Source organism: Acinonyx jubatus, chromosome B3 (genome assembly GCF_027475565.1).
Source record: "Acinonyx jubatus isolate Ajub_Pintada_27869175 chromosome B3, VMU_Ajub_asm_v1.0, whole genome shotgun sequence".
NCBI classification, from domain to species: domain Eukaryota; kingdom Metazoa; phylum Chordata; class Mammalia; order Carnivora; family Felidae; genus Acinonyx; species Acinonyx jubatus.
The window spans coordinates 11,288,824-11,310,502 of record NC_069386.1 but is presented as its reverse complement, the minus strand read 5'-3'; the positions used below and the strand labels follow the sequence as shown (position 1 = coordinate 11,310,502).

At 50.4% G+C, this 21,679-nt stretch overlaps 1 protein-coding gene across 1 annotated transcript in view; it reads right to left on the bottom strand.

The window, feature by feature from the left end:
• Window positions 1–6,270: 6,270 nt before the first annotated feature.
• The window catches only part of ST8SIA2 (ST8 alpha-N-acetyl-neuraminide alpha-2,8-sialyltransferase 2), a 67,302-nt gene continuing 51,893 nt past the window's right edge, over window positions 6,271–21,679 (bottom strand). The window contains exon 6 of the mRNA XM_027067980.2: window positions 6,271–10,773. Coding sequence (XP_026923781.1) covers window positions 10,488–10,773 — 286 coding nt within the window. The 3' untranslated portion in view covers window positions 6,271–10,487. The remainder of the gene's footprint in view (window positions 10,774–21,679) is intronic.

The window sequence follows — 21,679 nt, the reverse complement described above, 5'->3', positions numbered from 1 at the left end:
TGCACTACTGTGATCCCAGCTGTGGCTGTCAGGTAGAGGAAGGCAGAGGAATGGACCTCTTTTGTTCAGGTATGGAAACCAAGGCTGGGGAGCCCATCTGTTGAGGAGCTGGAGAGAAGTGGTTTCAGGAAACTGGGAAGCATCGTTCATCCATTCATGCCAGGCCCTGCCACTCACTTCTGCAACAGCTAAGCAGACAGGCCGAGCCAGGCGGGGACCAAGCAGAACTCATCACAGGCTAGGCTTCACCCGAGTGGCCTGAGTGCCCTGGAGAAGGCCTCGCTGGCTTTGCGAGGTGGGGTGGGGGAGGGCTCAAGGTGCCTGGTCAGACTTAGTCACAAGGGCATCTAAGCCAAGCAAATTTTCATTTTCCCAGTTTGCTGATGGGGAAACACAGACAGGGGATGAAGTTGCTGGACCCAGCAGCTCAGACAGGACGCTGTGGAGGAAAGGTTGGGGCTGGGTCATCTGGGGTGCCCCAGTTCCCCAGTGCTGCAAAGCAGGTCTGGAGGTCCCTTGTGTGCTGTAACTCAGCCTCGTGTGAATGGTTGTTTTGAGGCAGGCTGTTAGAGCAAGGGTCTTGGCAGGACAGCTGGTGACATCTGGCAGAGTTCACAGGAAAGCTCCATGACCTTTTCCATGCTCTGTCTCTTCTGTTCCTGCTCTTTACCCTCTCACCTCTGTCCACTGTCCCTTTCCAGGCTAGCCGCTGACAGAGGGCGCTTCCACATTTTCCTAGCAGCCTGTGGCTTGGCTGTCCCCCCATGTCATCCCCGGACACGGGCCAAGTGGCTCGGCGTGTGCACAGGGAAATGTCCAGTCCCCGCTTCCTCGCCAAGTTCAAAAAGCAACAGCTGCATCCACAGGGCCCTGTGCAGACAGAGCCTGTCACTGTCACTGTGCTAATGAGCGTTTCCACTCATTGGGCCTGGTGGTGACAGCTGGGGGTCAGCGGGGGCTGGTGGCTGTGACTGGTGTGGGAACAGCACCTGTGGGAAAAGGCTGGTCATCCAGCAGTGAGGCTAATGCAGCCCCCCAGGCCACTGAGATATGCTGACCAAGGTGATGGTGAGGGGCTTCCCGCACCACTTTGGAATCTGTGGACTTCAGTTCAAATCCCAACTCAGTCACTTCCTGGAATTTTGACCCCTGGCAAATTAATAAACCTTTGCCTCAGTGTCCTCATCTGTGAGGTGGGAATGATGATAATGTCCACCTGCAAGGACCACTGTGAGGAGTTAGTCCACGTAAAGCATTCAGTTAGTGGTCAGTGAACCTTGCCTGCCTTTTCTGGTCCTCTGCCAGCCCTCTGTTCCTGGCCCATCTCCCACCCTCCACTTGTGCCTCACCTATACTCATGAAGGCAATCCTTTCTTACCACCAGTCCTGGCTGATTGCCCTAAGATGCCTCTCCTGCTTCTTAGGTCTCTTGATGCTTCTGCAGTTGAATGCACCACCCACACTCACATGAGCTGCACAGAACATCTGCTCTGGGTCAAGGGTGTGTCCACGGGAAACAAGAGGGGGGAAAGCCAGCCACCTCTGCAGGCCTGGCTGCCACAAAAACACCAAGGAGAGGAGGCTGTGCTGTCCTGCCCTGTGATCCAGATGCTCCAACCGCTCTCTTGCCTGGAGGGTCTGGGAGCAGGGGATGATGTGGGAAATGGTGAGGGGCCCTGGCCAGTCAGAGTGGACTCTGGTCATGGTGCTGGAGCATGGCGCACTCGGGAGGGCTCAGCATGGTAGCTCGTAACCAACTGGCAAGGAGGTAGTTTTTCTTTTCTTAATTTTTTAAATGCTTATTTATTTTTGAGAGAGAGAGACAGAGCACAACTGGGGGAGGGACAGAGAGAGAGGGAGACACAGAATCCGAAGCAGGCTCCAGGCTCTGAGCTGACAGCACAGAGCCCGACGTGAGGCTTGAACCCATGAACCGTGAGATCATGACCTGAGCCGAAGTCGGACGCTTAATCAACTGAGCCACCCAGGTGCCCCTTTAATTTTTTTTTTTTTTTTTAATGTTTAAGGAAGTACTTTTAACAGTTGACATTGTTGTGCAAGTCATAGCAGCTGTGCCCATGGGAAGAGCCAATGCAAGCTGTAGGCCGGGAGGGGTCTGGGTGCTCCTGAGCCCCTTCCTGTATGCGGGCTCAGCTTGTGTCTAGAGAGTAGGGGGTTCGAGGGGCCTGTGCTACGTGTTGGCTTTGGCATCAAACCATCTGCTCATGAGCTTTGGCATCTTGCACAAGTTTTTAGCCTCTGAGACCTTGGTGATCTAATCTATAAAATGGGGGCATGAAGCTCACACAGCTGTTGTAAAGATAAGTGTTACAGAAAGCACAGGGCCCAGCATGCAGGGCCCACAAGGAGAAATGGGTGCAATCTCTGTTCCTCTTCAGGAGGCCCCGGTGTTCTTCCCATTAAGATAGGAGTCCTTCCCACTCTGGGGGTCAGTGGGGTGCAAATCTTCCTTAAAGCACTCACTCCCTGCAGCCCGGGGGCCCGTTTGTTCATTCAGGCCACAAGACTTTGTTAAGTGCCTTCTCTGTGCCAGGCATAGTTCCAATGCTGGGGATGCTTCAGTGAACATGCCAGGCAGGCCCCGGGCCTCACAGAGCTTTACATTTGGGAAGGGGAGGCAGGTGAGGCCAGGCCTTTCCTCCTGCTGCAAGCACACAGAGATCTCAAACCCTGGAGGTGTTTCATCAGCAGCAGCATCGACAGAACCCAGCACATGCAACAGAACCAAGCTTGACATCGAGGAAGGAAAACTCCAGAAGCCAGAAACAAAAGAACGACCTCCAACCAGAGGCCTGAGGGAAGTTGCCATGAACTGGTGCAGGGATTCCTGAGCTGGGTCTGGGTCAGCCCTTCCCGTGGGGGTGCACCTCAGTGACCCCTGGGGGCCTTCTAGAGACGCCAAGGTCTCATCTCAGAACCAACTGTATCGGCATTCTGCTGGGTGCAGGGCTGAGGTACCAGCCATTTGAAAGCGCCCCCAGCTTCTGCAGTGGGATGGGGCTGGGGTTCTCAAGCCTGCTCAGACCAGAAACGAGCTGGGATCCCGGGTAGGGCAGGAGTCGTGAAGTTCTCTGAGTAGGTGAAAAGGGCACCGGAAAAACTCCACTCCCAACTCGGCTAACGGGGTAAAATGCTGGCCACCTGCCCAGCTGCTACCCAGCCACCTACGCGGCTGCAGGGGACAAAGTGTCGCTCCTGAGAGTGCAAAGCTGGTTTGTGCCTCCTAAGAGTGCCAGAGAACTGGTCACATTGCCAGCCTGTTGCCAGCACCCGGGGCAGACACATTAACAACAATGATGAAGGGTGGACATTTCTCCCTCCCGGGGCACAAGACATTGCTGTCAGAAACGAGTTCCCACTGAACATTCTAGAAAGGCAGGCAGGCAGGCAACAAACAAGGGAGCAAATGCCATTGTTTCTTAATCCTGGCTGTGCACCAGAAGGAGCTTTTAAAAAATACTGATGTCCCCGATGAGTTTCCGGAGAAACTGATGAAATTTATCCAGAGTGTGGCCTGGGCATTGGGACCTTTTATGACGTTTCTTGGAGCTGAGAACTACAAGATAAATGAGACAATTCAGAGAGTTTATAGAGGCTACCTAGCAGGATAATGCGATAGGTAATAGAGAGTAATTAGCTGTGGGAGACCAGGGATGGACTCCCCAGGAGGTGAAGTTCAATTTGCAACTTGAAACATGAGGAGGTGGCAGCTTGCAAGGGGCAGGGGAAGCTGTGATCCAGGTGGAGGGAGGGAACTGTAAGTGCAAAGTCCCTGAGGCTGGAATGAGGCCGGTAAGTTTTAGGAGAAGCCGAAAAAGCTGTGTGCCTGGAATGGCATGAGCCAAAGGGGACGGGGTTTCAAGCCCCAGTAAGCCATGGAATTTTGCAGTCGCGGAAACGTCAGCATTTTTTTTTTCTCCCAAGAGCTAAGGAAAGCCACTAACATGTTTGAGCAGGGCAATGACATGGGGAGATTCCTACAAACTCATAGCTGCACCCATTTCATTTGCTTTATGGCACTGAACCTCCCCACTCCCCTCACCCAGCTTCTCTCTCCACCCCGTTCTTTTTTTTTTGAAAGTTTATTTCTTTATCTTTGAGAGAGGGAGAGAGGGAGGGAGGGAGGGAGGGAGAGAGAGAGAGAAAGAGAGAGAGAGAGGGGGAGGGAAGGAGGGAGGAAGAGAGGGAGAGAGACACAGAGAGAGAATCCCAAGCAGGCTCAGCACTGTCAGTGCGGGGGCTCAAACTCATGAACCGTGAGATCACGACCTGAGCCAAAAACAAGAGTCAGACGCTCAACCATCTGAGCCCCCCCAGGCACCCCTCTACCCGGTTCTTTATATGCATTTTCACAATGACTCGGTGAAAGAGGTAGGTAGGCATCTTCTCCAGTTTACAGAAGAGATGGCGCCCAAGTGGACTGGCTTCATCTTGACTGTGTCTTGCTGCTCTGAGTGCAGCCTTCTGCGATCATCTGGTGCAGGTCCCAGAGCTCTTGCGGGGAGATGGGTTGCTCCTGAGCTCACGCAGCAGCCACAGTTGTTACTGCAGTGACTTACATTCTTGTCAACCCCAGGCCCTTGCAAGGGGAATGCACAATGCTGGCTTTCCTTGAGCAAAGCAGCTTGCCCCAGAGTGGTCTCCTTTGCAACGTCTACCTTCCATGAAGGGCTAATTATTCTCGTTGCCAGTCGTCTCTTCACAGACTCTCTCTGGCACTCCCCTGTGACCACCTCGTTTTAGAACATGAAGGTGCTTTGAACCAAATCGAAGGGGTGTTTTGTGGAGCCAACCCCGACTTGACTCACCTCCATGTTTGGCCACGGAGTCTGCCCTGCCAGGGTCCACGCGGCCACTGAGCAGCTTCCCCACTGCTTGGCTGTGGGCTCTCATTTTATATTAATTCCCCAAGTTCTGGCTGCTCACAGCTGGTGCTGGGTCAGTTTTGGAGAAACCTCTTTAATATTAGAACATCATGGCTGGAGCATTTGGGTCTTTCCTGACATAGCCCTTGGATCTCCTGGGAGACCCATTTCTCACCCCAGGTTCTCAGGAGGGGAGGGATGGCTGAGGAAATGGAGAGGAAGACTAAGAACAGCCACAGGGGACCCTTAGTGTCCTCATTGGGTGGTTCTGTTGGGTTCTGGATATACACAACGGGGGTGATTCTGGAAACTGGATGATTTGGGGATAGATGGCTCAATGTGTAGTATGTAGAATATGGCCCCACCACCAGGACCACTAATGGTGAAACTCCTGCCCTTACCATGAAGCCCAAGGGCAGTAATTGCTTCCGGATAGACCTCCTTCTGCTGCCTGCCTGTTGCTGTGGATAACCTGCCACTGGAGCAGAATCCCTTGGGATTTTGCTTCCCAGAGAAATGGCATAGGGTGCTCCCCACCCTCCTCCCTTTCTGCCATCCCCCCACATTGCCCCAGTCAAGGCTCAGATACCCGAGAAGAGCTGCAACCCGGCTCCCCAGGCTCACCCTGCTCTTGGTGGATGCCAGAGGGAAGAGCCCTGCTTAGGGGAAGCAGAAGGAGGCGGATGGAGACGGGAAGAGATGATTCCATCCAGCAGTGCTGGTGAGAGACAGGCGGGCTAGGGCAGGCTGTCAGTGTCATTGGGGATGCTATTAAGGGCATTCATGAGGCAGCACACACGTCTGGAGTCCCATCTGACTGGCATCAACAAATGTCCCTGTTCCGTTCATTCTGGAAGGGGGGCTTTAATTAGGCATGAAGAGATTTATCAAACGGTGGCCCCTTGGAGCTGTTGGTCTCTTTGCCATCTGGACGGATGGCTTCGTACCCTGTGACAACAACAGCGGGAATGATTTATGAGGTCCCGCAGGGACCTGGTAAAACCTGAATGGCTTTTGTCCTCCCCCCAAAAGGAGGGAGGCTTTGCCTTTGTGGGTGCAAAATCTGGGGTTCATGTTGAGGTTCATGTTCATGTCTGACTCTGTGAAGGCAATGCCCAGACCTCTGGCAGCCAGGACTGTGCTTAAGGTCAGTTTCCTGTTTGCAGTGACCCAGCCACAAGGATTAACAGAAGATTCCATAAGGGGGTAAGACCTGAGTGCAAATTCTGCCAGTGAGCTATGGGGCTTCATGCAGTTTTTTGCCTCAGTTTTATGACCCATCCAATAGGAATAATGATTTCTGCATCTGCCCAGTTCATATGATTTTTTTTGGAGGTTCTTATGACATTACAGATGCAAAATGACTTCATTAAGTATACAGCCCTCCACAGGCATTCAGGATTTAATCCAACAAACATTTATTGAGCAACTGCTGTGTGCTATGCACCTCTCCTGGTGCTGTGATGGACACAGATGAGTAAAACACAGTCCCTGCCCTTGGCGAGCTTACAATCTAAGAACGGTCATAGGACAAGTGCACAATAACTATAATACAAGGCAGAGTATGGTAAGTGCCATGAGAAAGGTACAAATAAAGTGCTATGGTGGTCCAGCGGAGGGAGAGATCCCAGTGGTTGGTAGATCAGGGAGGGCTTCATGGAAGATGTAGTTTCTGAATGGGCCTTGAAGGGAACAGAAGAAGAACAGCAAGACCAAAGGCACAGAGACAGGAAACCCGGGCACCCCTTCCAGAAGTAGCAACAATTCTAGATGGACCAGTGCAAGGTGTAAAGAAGGAATGGGGTGTTACTGGGTGGTCTATAGTGTCAGGGTGAAGACTTGTACTTTATTTTGTGGGTCAGGGGAATGTTTAAAGTTTTGTGAATGGCTGGAGATAAAAATTGCCATGCAGGTGCAGGATGCCGGGGGTGTGCCAACGTGCCCAGAGTGAGGGCAAGGGAGCATGCTGCTGCAATTGTGTGAGCCACGGGGAGGCAAGGACAGAGCTGGTGGGGAGGGGTGACAAGGGGACCCCTGGAGAAGAGTCGAAGATGACTTTTGGGTCTCAGACTTGGGTGGTTGAGAAGGTCGTGGGGCTTTTCTCATGAAGAGAGAGGATTGTGGCAGAAGGGGGGGCAGACGTGATAAACTTGCCTTTGGGTGCATGAGGTCTATGGCGCCACCAAGGGGTAGTGTGGGGATGCCACGGAAGGCGCCCATGTACAGAGTGTCCATGTGGTGGGGCAAGGTGGAGAGAAGGAAATATGGTCTGACCCTCCTCGGGTCCTTTTTGGATCCAGGTAAGGGTGGCAATAAATAAATCATAAATACATAAATAAATAAATACATAAATACATGATGAGGCATTGGGAAGGGAGGAGAGCATGGCATCCTGGGCACCAAGGGGACAGGGGTCTCCAGGAAGGGTCACTCTGGAACCAAGCCATGTGGGGAGCTTGGGGATGACAAGGGGTCTTTTGATGTGGCCACGTGGAGGGTGCTGAGTTGCAGGTCCCTGGAGCATGGAGGCCAGGTTGGGGGGACCTCAGCACAAGCACCAGAGACCGCTTCCCAAGGCTGGTAGTGATGGGAAGGGAGGGAAGAGGCCGCAGAAGCCGGGATGGGTGGTGTGTGCTACTGGAAGTGAGGACAGAGGTGGCAGAGGAGTGGCTGGGGAAAATGTCACTGGTCAGAGGACAGATGTCACTTCCTCCCAGAAATGGGAGGAAGGAGGGGAGCAGGGAGGAAAGAGAGCAGGAGATCTGGAGGAGAGATGCTGTTTTAGATGGCTCCATCAGCCAAGGAGGTGGCTGCTGGAGGGCGGTGGTCATCTGGGGACTTGAGGGGCATGGGGGTCTCGGGGGCTCCAGGGTGGGTGATGGCAGAGTACTGGGGACTAACGGTCAACAGGAGGTGACTGGAAGGGTCTCCTGCTCCGAGGATGGCCATGCCCACTGTCGTCACAAGGTGGTGGACCAGGTGGTAGGGACAGGATGCAGGCTGGGACTCGGGGCCACCCAGGCTAGCTGGCCTGTGCCAGAGGCTACGGTGTCGCCTCAGTCAAACTGAACTTCTCTGAATGGGGAGAGGGGGCAGGCTGCCTCCTGACTGTGCACCCAGCTGGAGGAGCAGGAGCCGGTGGGGGAGCCCAGACCCCTGGAGCTTCTGCCATCAGTGGCCAGAGCATTCTGGTGGCGCAGGACCTGTGAGCTGGGGAACAGAAGGGTGTGGATGGTCCTGGCTCCCCAGCCCTTCTCTGGGGAGAAGCTGAGGACAGGTTCTCAGGGCTCCTTCTACTTCAACAGCCGCCACTGTCAGTTTAAAGGAGCCACGACAATGGGACAATATGGGACAATGGGGGACAATGCTCAATATGGGACAGAAGGAAAATCATCTCTTCCACGGAGCTCTGGCCGGTACACAGAGCGTGGGGCCAACCCCAGGACCTGGCATCCCAGCTTCCCTAGGACTCACCACTGGAACGTTCTGGAGTCCAAAGCCTTAGTTAATCCACTGAGACCCAGGCAATTCTACCTGTTCCCCAGGGCATTGCCAGCTTCAGACGTTAAATGTCTTCCAGGGCCTTTGAGATCCTCAAGATGAAAGGCCCTGGAGAAGTGTAAAATATGATACTAATTACTTCCATTTCTTGTGAGGGAGTCCAACCACTCAGTTCCCACAGAGGCTGTTAGGGCTGTTGCTTTTTAAAATACTCATTTTATAACGCAAATCCCAAATCTCAGACTTCGAGCATCAACGGCAAGAACAACAAGGGAAGAAACACAGAGATGCAGGGTGGCAATCGTAGTCGCGGTTTGGAGCTGGGGTATCCACGTGCGGGGGTTGATGGTTCTGCGTACCCTCCCACAGCCTCTTCTTCCCCTCAGTCATGAATTTAGAGCCAACGTCCTGTTCTGAATTGCCGCTGATTAATTATGTCCGGTCGCATGCGCTTGGGAGCAGATCTGGGTTGCTTTTCTTAACTCCCTTCACCTTCAAGATAATGGTTTTTTACTTATCTTGCAAACATGTTTGAAAACACTGTTATTTATCAGGTGAGGGAATACATCTAACTAATCAGGCCGGCTGATGCTTGTCTGTATGTGACCTCTGATTCTAGCCCCTAAGTGATTGGCATGGAGCCCAGATTTCCCCAGGGAGATTGTGTCCGCTATTTGGATACTGCGTTTGGCTTTGGGTTAAAAAAAAAAAAAAAAAAAGTCTTAACTATTAATCTTAATAGGGGGCAAGAAGGATCTTCGTGAAATTCTAAAATCATTGCCTCCGTGGGGGAGGGTGGGCCGGTGGGGGTCGAGGTGGGATTGGAACCGCTCCCTGCAGACTTGAAAGCCTCAGTGTTGGAGCTCAGCGCCGGCTAATGTGACCATCAGGATAGGAAGATGATAAGGAAGTGACATTGACACAGGCAGTCTGGCTGCACAGGCCCCCCGAGTGCAGGATGCAGAAAGCAAACAGAGCAGTTACAGAGAAATGAAGCTGGGTGCTTAACATTTTTTCAGGTCTCACGCTCTGGGGCTCTGTGAGGCACCCAGAAAGGCAATCATGTATATTTTAAAAAGGGTGACATTTATCTTGATGGTGCCCTTTCAGGCTTTTGCCATGGCTTCCCCGGTGGCAGAAGGGGACAGTCCGGTCCCTCCAGTGACATTCTAACAGAGCAGGAAGGGGGCTAACCCAGAGGGTGGAATCCCAGGGCCCCTTGCTCCTTGGTGGACTCTACTTGCCTTAAAGAACACCCACCAAACCACCACATTCTGGACACGCTTCTGCCTTACTGTGGGGCGGAATGCCCCCTGAGCAGGAGGTCTCAAATTTTGAAAAACGTAAGGCTCTTTAGTGTCATCTGCCTGCTCTGTCCAGGTCCTTGGTGGTTCTTGCAAAGCCAGAACCTATGTGCACTGACCATAGTTTCTTCTCTAGCCTTCCCTCCACAGCTGTGGAAGCCTGGCTGGGACAGGTGGGTCCACCGGGGATCATCCCTGGGAGAGCTAAACTCCAAGTTTGTGGAACAAGGCCCACGGCTCTGAAGCGGCTTCTGCTTCCCAGTGTCCCTATACTCCTCTGCCAGGCTGGACCCCTCAATCTCCTTCTCCTCTGTGAACAGCACCATTTTAGACTTGGGTCAAGATGTCCCTTCTGGGTCTTGGCTCACCCAGGATCCACATATCTCAGAGGCTTGGGGCAGCTGCCAACAGGTGGCTCTCCATCCATCCATGAGCCCAAAGATCTCTCCAATCCAGGAAGCATTTTGTCATCCAAAGTCATGGGACTGGCTTCTTTTTCATGTCAAGTCCTTCTGCCCTTAAAGATGGACTGAGTCTCCATCTGGTTTGGGTGGGTTCTCCACACCTTCTTCCTGTGGCTTATCTGCCTAATGCTAGATGAACACCACACAGTTATAAATACTCAGGTCAATATATATATGCAGGTATAGATATATATATTCTGGTCACTGTTTTACACTTGAACAAAGAAAACCACTAGCCTGCTTGTTGTATAATTTGTACCACCCCGACTCCCATCTGCCTGTGGTGTAGCTGGCAGGAAATGTGAGCCACTGAGTCCCACGAGGTGCCCAGCTTACGTGGCCCCGTCACACTGGCCAACAGTCAGTTTCAAAGCCCCCTGCTCATGCAGGCTCTTGAGGGCCTTGAACTCCAAAGGCATGGTGTGGGGGCTGGCCTGGGAGGTGTAGCCATACTTGAGGCTGTCGTAATAGTGGTACTTGACGGGGTTCTGGTTCTGATCTAGTGGAAAGGGCCAGAAGCCATAGAGGTAGATCTGGTTGCAGAAACGTGTGGCCAGGGTGTACATCAAGAGACCGGTGGTGGGTCTTTTGATGTGGACTTTGTTGGTCAGCCAGTATCTGAAAAAAAAAAGAAAAAGTGAGGAGAAACAAAAAAGAAACGTGAGCTTGTGAATCACTTTTCCAGGAAGGGAACAATTTCTTTATTTTTTTAAGGTTTGAAATGTTAGATTTCCTTCTTTCTTTCTTTCTTTCTTTCTTTCTTTCTTTCTTTCTTTCTTTCTTTCTTCCTCTCTTCCTCTCTTCCTCCTTTCCTTTCCTTCCTTCCTTCCTTCCTTCCTTCCTTCTTCTTTCTTTCCTTCCTTCCTTCCTTCCTTCCTTCCTTCCTTCCTTCCTTCCTTCCTTCCTTCTTCCTTTCCTTTCCTTTCCTTTCCTTTCCTTTCCTTTCCTTTCCTTTCCTTTCCTTTCCTTTCCTTTCCTTTCCTTTCCTTCCTTCCTTCCTTCCTCCCTTTCCTTCCTTCCTTCCTTCCTTCCTCCCTTTCCTTCCTCCCTTTCCTTCCTCCCTTCCTTCCTTCCTTCCTTCCTTCCTTCCTTCCTTCCTTCCTTCCTTCCTTCCTTCCTTCTCAAGTTAGTTAACATTCAGTGTAGTCTTAGCTTCAGGAGTAGATCCCAGCGATTCATCTCTTACATATGACACCCAGTGCTCATCCCAACAAGTGTCCTCCTCAACGCTCATCACCTATTTTCCCCACCCCCATCAACCCTCAGTTTGTTCTCTGTATTTAAGAATCTCTTGTGGTTTGCCTCCCTCTCCATTTTTATCTTATTTTTCCTTCCCTTCCCATATGATCACCTGTTAAGTTTCTCAAATTCCACATATGATTGAAATCATGTGATACCTGTCTTTTTTTGACTGACTTATTTCGTTTAGCATAATACCCTCCAGTTCCATCCACATTGTTGCAAATGGCAAGATTTCATTCTCATCACTGAGTAGTATTCCATTGTATATATACACCACATCTTTATCCATCCATCAGTCAATGGACATTTGTATAGTTCCATAATTTGGCTATTGTTGAAAACACTGCTATAAACATTGGGGTGCATGTGCCCCTTAGAATCAGCATTTTTGTATCCTTTGGATAAATTCCTAGTAGTGCAATTGCTGGGTAATAGGACAGTTTTATTTTTAATGTTTTGAGGAACCTCCACACTGTTTTCCAGAGTGGCTGCACCAGTTTGCATTCCCACCAATAGTACAAAAGGGTTCTAGGAAGGGGACAATTAAAAATTTTTTTTTAATCTTATTTTTGAGAGAGAAGACAGAGTATGAGCAGGAGAGGAGCAGAGAGAGACACACAGAAACCGAAGCAGGCTCCAGGCCCTGAGCTGTCAGCACAGAGCCCGATGCAGGGCTCGAACTCACAGACCTGAGATCATGATCTGAGCCGAAGTCGGACACTTAACCGACTGAGCCACCCAGGCGCCCCTCCACTGTGGTTCTTCTGCTTGGTTTTCAAACTCACTGGGGTGTGTGGTATAACCTCTTTCTTTCTTGTAAAAGTTTCTCTTTACCCTAGGCTGAATCCCTTTACATGCAGTACATATGCTTCGGTGGAAAGACAGAATTCCTTACCACCGACTCCTCACGACCATGTGTCCACGCCAGACGCTGACTGTATTTTTCTGACCTCACACCCCATGAGCTCCACCTGCCATTGTGAGACACATGCACTCCCCAGCCACAGTGCGGCTCCTGATGACACCTGAGCACAGTGATACGTGTGACTGTATAGTCACACACACCAACTGAATTCACGCCAGAAGTAGAAGTATGCCAGACAGAACATTTACATGTTGCTGGAAGTTGAAACTGCTTCATTAGTCACAGTGGTTTTTAGCTAAAAGCTGGGTGAGCAGGGGGAAGATTTTCTTGAAGCTCAGGTATGCCCTGTCTTTTGCAAGTGGTTCTTTCTGCAGCCCCCAAAGGGAAACCCCAAGACATTCCAGAAAGTTAACCTTAAAATCCTTTTTTTTTTGTGGGGGGGAGGAGGTATTAGCCGTTGGCTCAGACAAGCTTACAGATTCCTAATAACCCATATAATTTCAGTATATCAGGAATATTTGCTATAATGAAACCTATTTCCAGGACACCCCCCACCTCCCTTGGTCCATCCTGTCAGGGTGGGTGATTTGAATCTCCCCTTAGAGTTTGCTGGTGGAGGCTGTGGTCCCAGGTGGCCAGAATCAGAGCAAACATGATTCTCTGGAGCACCGTGTGCTCTGGGGGGAGGTGGGTACAGGCAACTGCTGTTATCTCATGAGCCTGTCACTTGAAGACCACTGTGCTTGGGTCTCTTGTTTCATCCTGTCTGGGCCAAGCAATTTCCCTGCGGCTGAATTTTTCAACCCAGAATCAGAAGGAGGGGACACAGGCAGAGAGCAAGACAATGGCTCCACTAACCACAAACACAACTGGGAAAAAATAGGGGGAAAACCTGTGTGGACATCGCGTCCTTCATCATTTCTTCCCTGCACGGCTGAGAAGCTTACTCCCAGCTGATACGTGGAGGTCATGGAGCTGGCTCAGGGCGGGCGCTTGGTGCTGAGGTCGAGGCTCACCAGAGAAGGTGTCCTTCCTTGTATGTTCAACGGGGCTGAGCTGAGCTTGGAAGGGCCCCGGGGGAGCGGGGGCAAAAGCAGGGAGAGTACAAGGAGGAGAAGAATCCCAGCAGAGTAGCAGCTGATGTTTGGATCGCCCCACACATCTTTAACAAAGCGCTCATTCACCTTGGCTTAACTACCTCTGATAACAGGGAGCTCTCCCACTCCTGTGCTAGCCTGTTGCATTTTCGGTTCTAATTCGATGGTTTCGACCTCGGCTGTCCACTGAATGGCCTGGAGCTTTAAGAGCACTGAACCTGAATGCAACCTCTAGGTGCAGACTGGACACTGGGAATTTTAAAACCTTCTCCAGTAGTTCAAATGTGCAGCCAGGGCTACAAAGCCCTGCTCTCACTGGTAGGTGGTTCTGCTAAGAGGAAGGTATATTTAGAGAAAAGATGGGCAACGAGTGAGTCTGAAAGGAATAGTTGTAGAGTTTTAAAGACGATTGAGCCCAGAGAACTCATCTAGCCCGGCAGCCTGGCAGGGGATGTGACAGAGTGAGCTGGGAGCTGGGATGTGTGTAGAGAAAACCAGTGCCCACCCTCAGGCTTGCCAGTGATGGGACTGTGGCATCTAATAGGGCACTCAGTTTTACCATTGTCCAGTATGGTGGTGCCGAATTTTCTGATTTTTTTTCCCAAGAGTATCAGAGATCTGGATTTTTATGCAATTTCTCGAAGCTTTTAAATGTTGGCAACTAATTAAAAAAACCAAACAAACAGGGGCTCCTGGGTGGTTCAGTTAAGCATTCAACTTCGGTTCAGGTCATGATCTCACAGTCCGTGGGTTCGAGCCTCGTGTCTGTCTAAGCACTGATTGCTCAGAGCCTGGAACCTGGTTCAGGTTCTGTGTCTCCTCTCTCTGCCCCTCCCCTGCTCACATACACTCTCTCTCTCTCAAAAAAAAATAAAATAAAAACATCATGTGAGGCCCTATTGGGTGAGTCAACAGACTGTATCTGTGGGTAATCGATGGGTCTCCTAGATTGAACTTGACCTCTTCTTTCAGGTTCCAGGGGAAAACGCAGCAGTCCTAGATGTGCCTGAGAAAAGGTTAGATAGAGCTTAGATAAAACGCTGCCTCCCCACTCCTGGTTTTTGGGCCTCTTCCGCCCTAGGGTGATTCTGAGAGGGTCAAGGCCAGGACCGAGCTGGCCACAGAGGCTGTTGACCCTACCCAGGGGCGTGTGAGCCACTGCAGTGTCCCTGCACGAGAGCATAGCTCCATTTGCTCCCTGAGCAAATTGAAGCCCTAACACCGGCCACATGCCAGATTAAGGGATTTGTGGTTTGTTTATTTTCTGATTGTAAGACCTTTCGCCTGAGAAGGCTTTTGGATATGAATTTCTTTTCAGGACATCAGTGCTGTGCTCAGAGACGGGCAGGGAAGAGTTTGATCAGGAGGAGGTCTGAGGTTACACAGACACATGCTCTGCCCTCCCTTGCAGATGTGACTTTCATCCCCACGTCTCCTTGGTGAACACTGTCTTTCCCCTCCCCTCGCTGCCCCCCTCCCCCAAACTAACCACATGAATCACATCTTCCTGGAAATGTTCTTTTTGTTCCATTCCTTCCCAGTTCCTACTGAGGTAGTCGCTTCCACCTATTATGAACATTGCTCCCGCTTCTCCTGTGGTGCTTATCAATCTGGCCTGATAATTCGCTAGTGTATGGGTTGGTCTCCCCCCCTAAACAGTGCTGGAATTTCCTCGAGAGCAGGGGCCGTGCCTTATACTCCTGGTAGGAGCTTCAGAGGCACCTGGCTCATTGCACGGGGCAGCCAGGGCACTGTGGTGAGGACAGCAGCACTCAACAAACACTCCATGTGCCCTCCTACATCTCCCAGTATCCCTTGCAATTGGACAGGAGTCATGTGACCAGCTTTTGCCAATAGGCTGTGACAAGAAATGTGTCCCTTGGGGGCCAATGTTTCTTTTTTTTTAATTTTTAAAAAATATTTATTTTTGAGAGAGAGAAACAGAGTGCAAGCAGTGGAGGGACAGACAGAGAGGGAGACACAGAATCTGAAGCAGGCTTCAGGCTCTGAGCTGTCAGCACAGAGCCTGACGCGGGGCTCGAACTCACAAACTGCGAGATCATGACCTGAGCTGATGTCAGACACTCAACTGACTAAGCCACCCAGGCGCCCCAGGGCCAATGTTTCTTGAGAGCTGGCCCTCCCTTCTTCTCTTCTGCCTTGGAGAACCTCAAAGCCTCTCATAAAGACGGTGTCAGCCTAAGAAGGAAGAATCCTAGATCCCTGAATCACTGGCTGGAAGAGGCTGGGAGCCGACCTGCACCACACCTTGCACAAATGAGCAATGAGCTTCAGTTGTGCTAAACCATGAAGGGTCTGGGGGTTGTTACTGTAGCACAGCCTAGAACCACTATTATCCTGGCTTCCATTGTGCTCAGCAAACGTTTGACTCAAATGGAACTGGAAAATACAAAGAAGTCAAAAAGCAGAAAGGGGGAAGCCCAGCAGCGCACACGGCCTTGTACCTGTGGCTGGCGGGGCCGGGGCCGGAGATGCCTGCCCTCTCGGATCTGCTGCCAGCCTTTCCACCGAGAGTCAATCACTGGGGAAGGTGTTAACAGCAAAGGAGGCTCCAGATTGAATCGAGAGCTCAGGGGCACAGAGGGACCCACTTAATTCCCATCCTGCAGCCATGGGTAAACAAGAACACTCCTGAGTGATGTCTGACAGGGACACGGGGGTGCCGTTTAATGAGCAGCTTGTAATAGAAGCTGGCTGAGTCATGTGGGAACAAATCACCCTTGATTTCCTTTCTATCTCCTCAGCCGCTCTGGCCAATTTAGAGACTGTGTGTGTGGCCGACTTGTACACTATTTCCTTCCTTAGGATAACAGCTGGGTGTTAAAACACAAACTAATTAATTTTGCCTTCCCAAATGAGGTTAGCTGGGTGCATCCGGGATGTTGTATTGACAATGCACCTTTAATATCCCAGTCTTGAGATTTTAATTAGAAGGCAAAGTAATCTCAAAGAAGGCAGTAATTATTTTTCAAATTGGTTACCCCAATTGCCAAGACGATTAAGTGCCGTATTTTATGAGCATGGACAGCAATAGATGAGGATTGCCAAAATCATCTCCAAAGCACATTTGTCCTTCTTCCTGGCTCCCTGGGCTCGGGATGTGGCAAACGCAATGGTTGCCACTGTTGGAAAAAGACGCCAAAAGGGCTTTCTCTAAGACACTAAAAGCACTTTGTGGGACATAGCTCATGTTGTCCTTAAGGAGCAGGAATGCCTTACAGGTAGTTACCATGGGACCACTTGGTGTCACTTTGTGCAAGGTCAGCAGCAAAATAGGGGACAAGACCCTCAGACTCCTGGTCTCCCATTATGCACATCAACAGCTTGGGCCCTGATCTGAGGGCCCACAGCTGTTTTTTCTGACCACAGCCCTCTGCGTAGGGCTCTGATATCCTGGGGAACATCTCAGGATGAGGCTGCCCAGCTTTGTGACGATGGAGAGCTGGGGATTTTGTCTCAAAATCTGGAAGGGGGGCAGTGCAGAGCTACTTCCCGTGGATGGTTGAGGCCCATTCCTGGTCCTCAGGCCTCCGTGCTTACCCAAGCCAATGCTCTTCAGTCGAGTCAGCAAGGTTAACCTCAAGTATGACCATGCCACCAAAAACTCCCCAGTGACTCTCGGAGTTCCCGGGAGAATGTCCAGTGGCCTCAGCCAGGCTTGTGAAGCCCTCGTGAGCTGGGCCTGAAATCCCTCCTACCGCCTGGCATACACAGCCACATGGCTACGAGGTACTTCTTGGTTTCTAGCAGGACATCACCACCTCCCAGTTCTCCTGGCTGGCAATTCCTTCGTATGGTCTCAGCTTCGATGTCACTTCCCGGACCTCCCCAGATGGGTCTGTGCCTGTGTGCTGTTCTTTCCCTAGCAGAGCACTTATCACCCTATGCTATAATTATTCATTTACTTGTCTTTCTCCTCCCCTACAATTAAAAATTCTGTGAGCAAGTGGACTGACTTCCTGCTTCTTTATGACCCCAGATCCTAGCATAGCTCATGCACAAAGTGGGTGAATCACAAATCTTTATTCAATGAAGCAATGAGTGGAAACGAGCAAGCAGAGGCCAGTGATTCCCTGTGGGGGCACTGGTCAGAGAAGTGAAGGAGGCTGGCCTTACCATAGACCCTTCTAGGCAGCCACCAGGTCTGCACATGAGAGAGGCAGGCTAACGGTATGATGCCAAAAAACATGAGGAAAAATCACGATGCTGATCCCTTCAGGGCTTCCTCCTGCTACAGGGAGGGCCCCTTGGGGAGTCAAGAGACTGTCGCTCATGCACAGGGATCACCCTTTGGCCCAGCAGGGACAGAAAGACTGCCTCTTGGGGGCTGAAAACTTGTGGCTGGATCCTGGAGGTTAAATTGACACCACTCCAGACAGGGAAAAAAAAAAATTAACCTCATTCATAACTAAAGGAATCCAATTTCACACAACAGTCAGATGCCATTTTCTGCTGGATTGGAAACATAACAAATGTTGATAATATACCACGTTGGCAAGGTTATGGAAAAACAGGAATTTTCAACAATCATAGGTGGGAGTGTAAATTGGTACCTACCTCTAGTGAGGGCAATTTGGTAACCTCTATACAAACTAACAATACCCACATTCATCTCTTTTTAGCGATGGCACATCTAACGAGCAAGCCTATACATGCATGTATGTGTGCAGGTGTCAGCATAAGATGATCACTGTAGCAGTGGTTATACTGGGACAAGATTGGAAAAACCCACGATGACCACCAATGGCTTCTGCTCACAGAAATTATTGCCCAGACACTGTAAAGGAGAGCTAGGTGCTGTGTACTGATGTGGAATGATTTCCAGAATATATCAAGGTATGGTGCTTAAAACACGCTCCCTTATGTTTAAAAGTGGCTATTTCTGGAGGAGTATACACAGAAAACCAGTTTAACAGGCTGCCTCTGTGGAGGAAGGCTTGCTTGCTTTTCACTTTAAATCCTTTTAGACTGTTTGGATTTTTCTTTTTACTATGTGCATTTGCTATTTAAAAAATAGAGAGACAGTCTATGAAAAATGACTTAATACCGCAGACCTCTCTCCTTTCCTCCATGTAACGCTGTCATGGAATATACACTCCACGTCCCTGGAGGAGACTGGAACCCGGCTCCTGGACTGGCCCTAGGGACACGTTCTTGGGACTGAGACGGGCATGTGTGGGAGGGGCCACCTCCCAACTGCGCTGGTCTTGCCTCTCATTCTCTGCACCAGGCTTGCTCTCTCACCCATCCAACCTCAGGCTTCTCCAGGCTGCCAGGCAGCAGTGCCCGCTCTGAAGATCTGCTCCAGCCCTGGCTGGGATGCCCGCTGGATCACTGCCATCCTACGGCCTACGTTCAGCACTTTTGGTGCCCAATTAAGCATCAATTCACAGGCTTCCTCTGCACCAGGCCCACGGTTGGGCAGCTAAACGGGCCAGGCAGCAGGCTGCTTTCCTGCCCGAGGGCCACCCTCTCAGTGGGTCACAGCCTTCCGAATTGTTGTCATTGAATCTGAGCCATTCACTACCAGCTGCGGACCAGAGTGTTCCCCATCCTGCAGCCACATTCAGCTGCCTGGGTGTCCTTCCGCTGGGTTGATCATCTCCCTTGCCAGCAGCCAGCCGGGGCACTGTGCCACCCTGCAGTGTGGCAGAGCCAGAAGCCCTCTGGAAGAGCTGTTCAGTCAGGGGCAGGGCCAGTACGAAGAGTCAAGGGCAGGCTTTCTTAGCACCAGGCTGCCCCCTCCCTGCAAAGCCCCTGCCCAAGAACTACCCCAGATGGGCAAGCATCTGCAGAGTAGTCAGTGGTTAGAGAGTCTCCTGGCACAGGTGCAATGAATCAAAGACTCTCTGAGTGGAAAAGGTGACCATCTAGCTCAACTGTTGTGGGCTGAATGATGTTCCCTCAAAACTCATCTGTGGAAGTCAACCTCAGAATGTGACCTCATCTGGAGATAAGGGTCTTTACAGAGGTAATGAAGTTAAAATGAGGTAATTAGGGTGGCCCTTATTCCAATGCAATGGATGTCATAATACGCAGGGGGGATTTGGAGATACACAGGCACACAGGGAGAACAATGGAGCTGGTCCTCCAGGAGAGAGAGGCCTGGGACAGATTCTTCCCTCAGAGCTCTTGGAAGGACTTCCAGTTTCCATATCTGTGAGACAATAATTTCCTGTTGTCAATTTAGGTCACTCGGCCTGTGGTCCTTTGTTATAGCAGTTCTTACAAACTAATACACTAACTCTGCCTGATGCAGGTTTCCCAAGTCATGGCCCACCAAGAGGCATTCACTGCCGCCTGAACAAGAGGCAACCAAGCTCATTTCAGATGACCTTTATTTGTTGGAATGTTCTTCCCAGTGTCCAGATGAAACCTGACTCCCTGTATATCCCTTCTCAACCCTAGTTCTACACCTGGAGCCTCACAGGCCAAATCCTTGAGCCCCTCAAGGGCAAAATCCTTGCTTCATTGACTTTTGTGTTCTCCCAGGACAGGCCTGGAGCCTTCTGGGAGCCTATAAATACTTGTTAATCGGAGAAAGATTGTTCTCATGCTCTTTGGAGACTTCTCTGTCTAAAGCTTTCAACTTTCGAACTTCTCTGCCACTGTGGTCCTTCTCATGCCTGGGCCTGGGACCTAAAACATCTCCAAGTGGGATTTGACCAAGGTCATTACTGATCTCCCAGACTCTCGAAATGTTATACATTTTGTATAAGATCTAAGATTTTAGATTATACGGTTGTTTAGAACTTGAGCACAGAATCTCGCATTTATCCATATTAAATTCCTCCCTCTTAGACTGACTAATTGTTTCAGCCCATCAAAAGAAGTGTGGATTCAACTCTGAGCCCCAAATATTAGGAATGTCCCAAAAGTCATGTCTTCTGTGCATTGGCTAAGGAGACAACTGATGCCTTCATCTAAGCCATTGGTAAAAATGGGGATAGTTGGCAGGATGGGAGGCTGGTGGAATGTTCTTAGAGATCCCCATGAAATCAACCTTTAATTAATTAGTGTCTTTTGGGTGTCAGTGGTCAACAGACAGTGGTCAGCCTATCTGTCAAGGACATGAGAGGAGGGATGGCAGTGGAAGAGTAGAGACAACTGAAGCCTATACACATGGGTTCTAGTCCCGCTGCTCTTCATCTGAGTGACCTGGGGCAATCCATTTAGCATTTCTGAGCCTGTTTCCTTGTGAGGAAAATGGGGATGAAAATAGCGTCTATCTTACAAGGCTTCTCTGAGAAGAGAGTTACATTCGCTCCCTTTTACTCCTTGAACCATCCATCAGATCGCAGTTCTTTCTCCATGCTGCTCAAGAAATACTTTGTCAAAGTATTGATCCTGGCTCTACCTGTCTGCCATCCTCCTTGGAAAAGCAGAGCAGGACAGTGTGCCCTGGCATTGTCCAGTGAGCACAACTGCTCTCGGTGTTTACTTCTTCAGGTGTTCATGAGCCATTGATTGCACTGCTGACCTTTTTAAAATTCTGGCTTAGGGTTGACAACAAGCCCAGTGGAGTCCACATTTCACCCATGTTTAGAAAATTGGGGCAAGGATGGGCTGTTCCAGACTGTCCTTTTCCAATTTTTGTATGATTTGGAGAAGATCACTGCCAGCTTCTCAGTGGTCTTAGTGTACGATTTCTTCCGGGATGTTAATTGGTCTCGGTTTTGTTGAGAGTAGAGGTTCTCAAACTTACGCCATGCATCGGAATCACCTACTGGGTTTGTTAAAATGCAGATTTCTTGGCCCCAGTCCTACAGTTTCTGATTCAGTAAGCCCGGTTGGGCCCGAGAATTTGCATTTCTAACAGGTACCCAGGTGATGCTGATAGTGCTGGTCTGGGGACCATGTTGAGAACCACTGGTTTCAAGCAGTTGGGTGGCATTGTAAGTAATGATACCAAAGGCTTTGTTACACTATCCACAGCTCTTCTTTGCTGAGAAGACAGATGTAGAAGAGAAATCAAGAGTCCAGTTTCCCTCTGTCTTTTGTAGCCTCTGCACCACCTGCCCTTATCTTTTTGGTTTTCCTTACTTGAAACATAAGATGCCCTTTCTGTTGTTCTTATTATTTTCTTAAGCTCAAACTCAGGCTTTGGCCTTCCTAACATTATTCTTCTAGGGCCTCTGTCATTATTCCCTGGTTATTGTAACGGGGCAAATGGATCGGGGGCGGGCGGGGGGGGGGGGGTGGTGATCCGGAGCAAGGGAGGAGTCCTGAATCTGTCTCTTGCCAGCCATGGGACCTTATACAAGTTGCTTACCACCCGAGGCTCAATTTTCTTATCTTT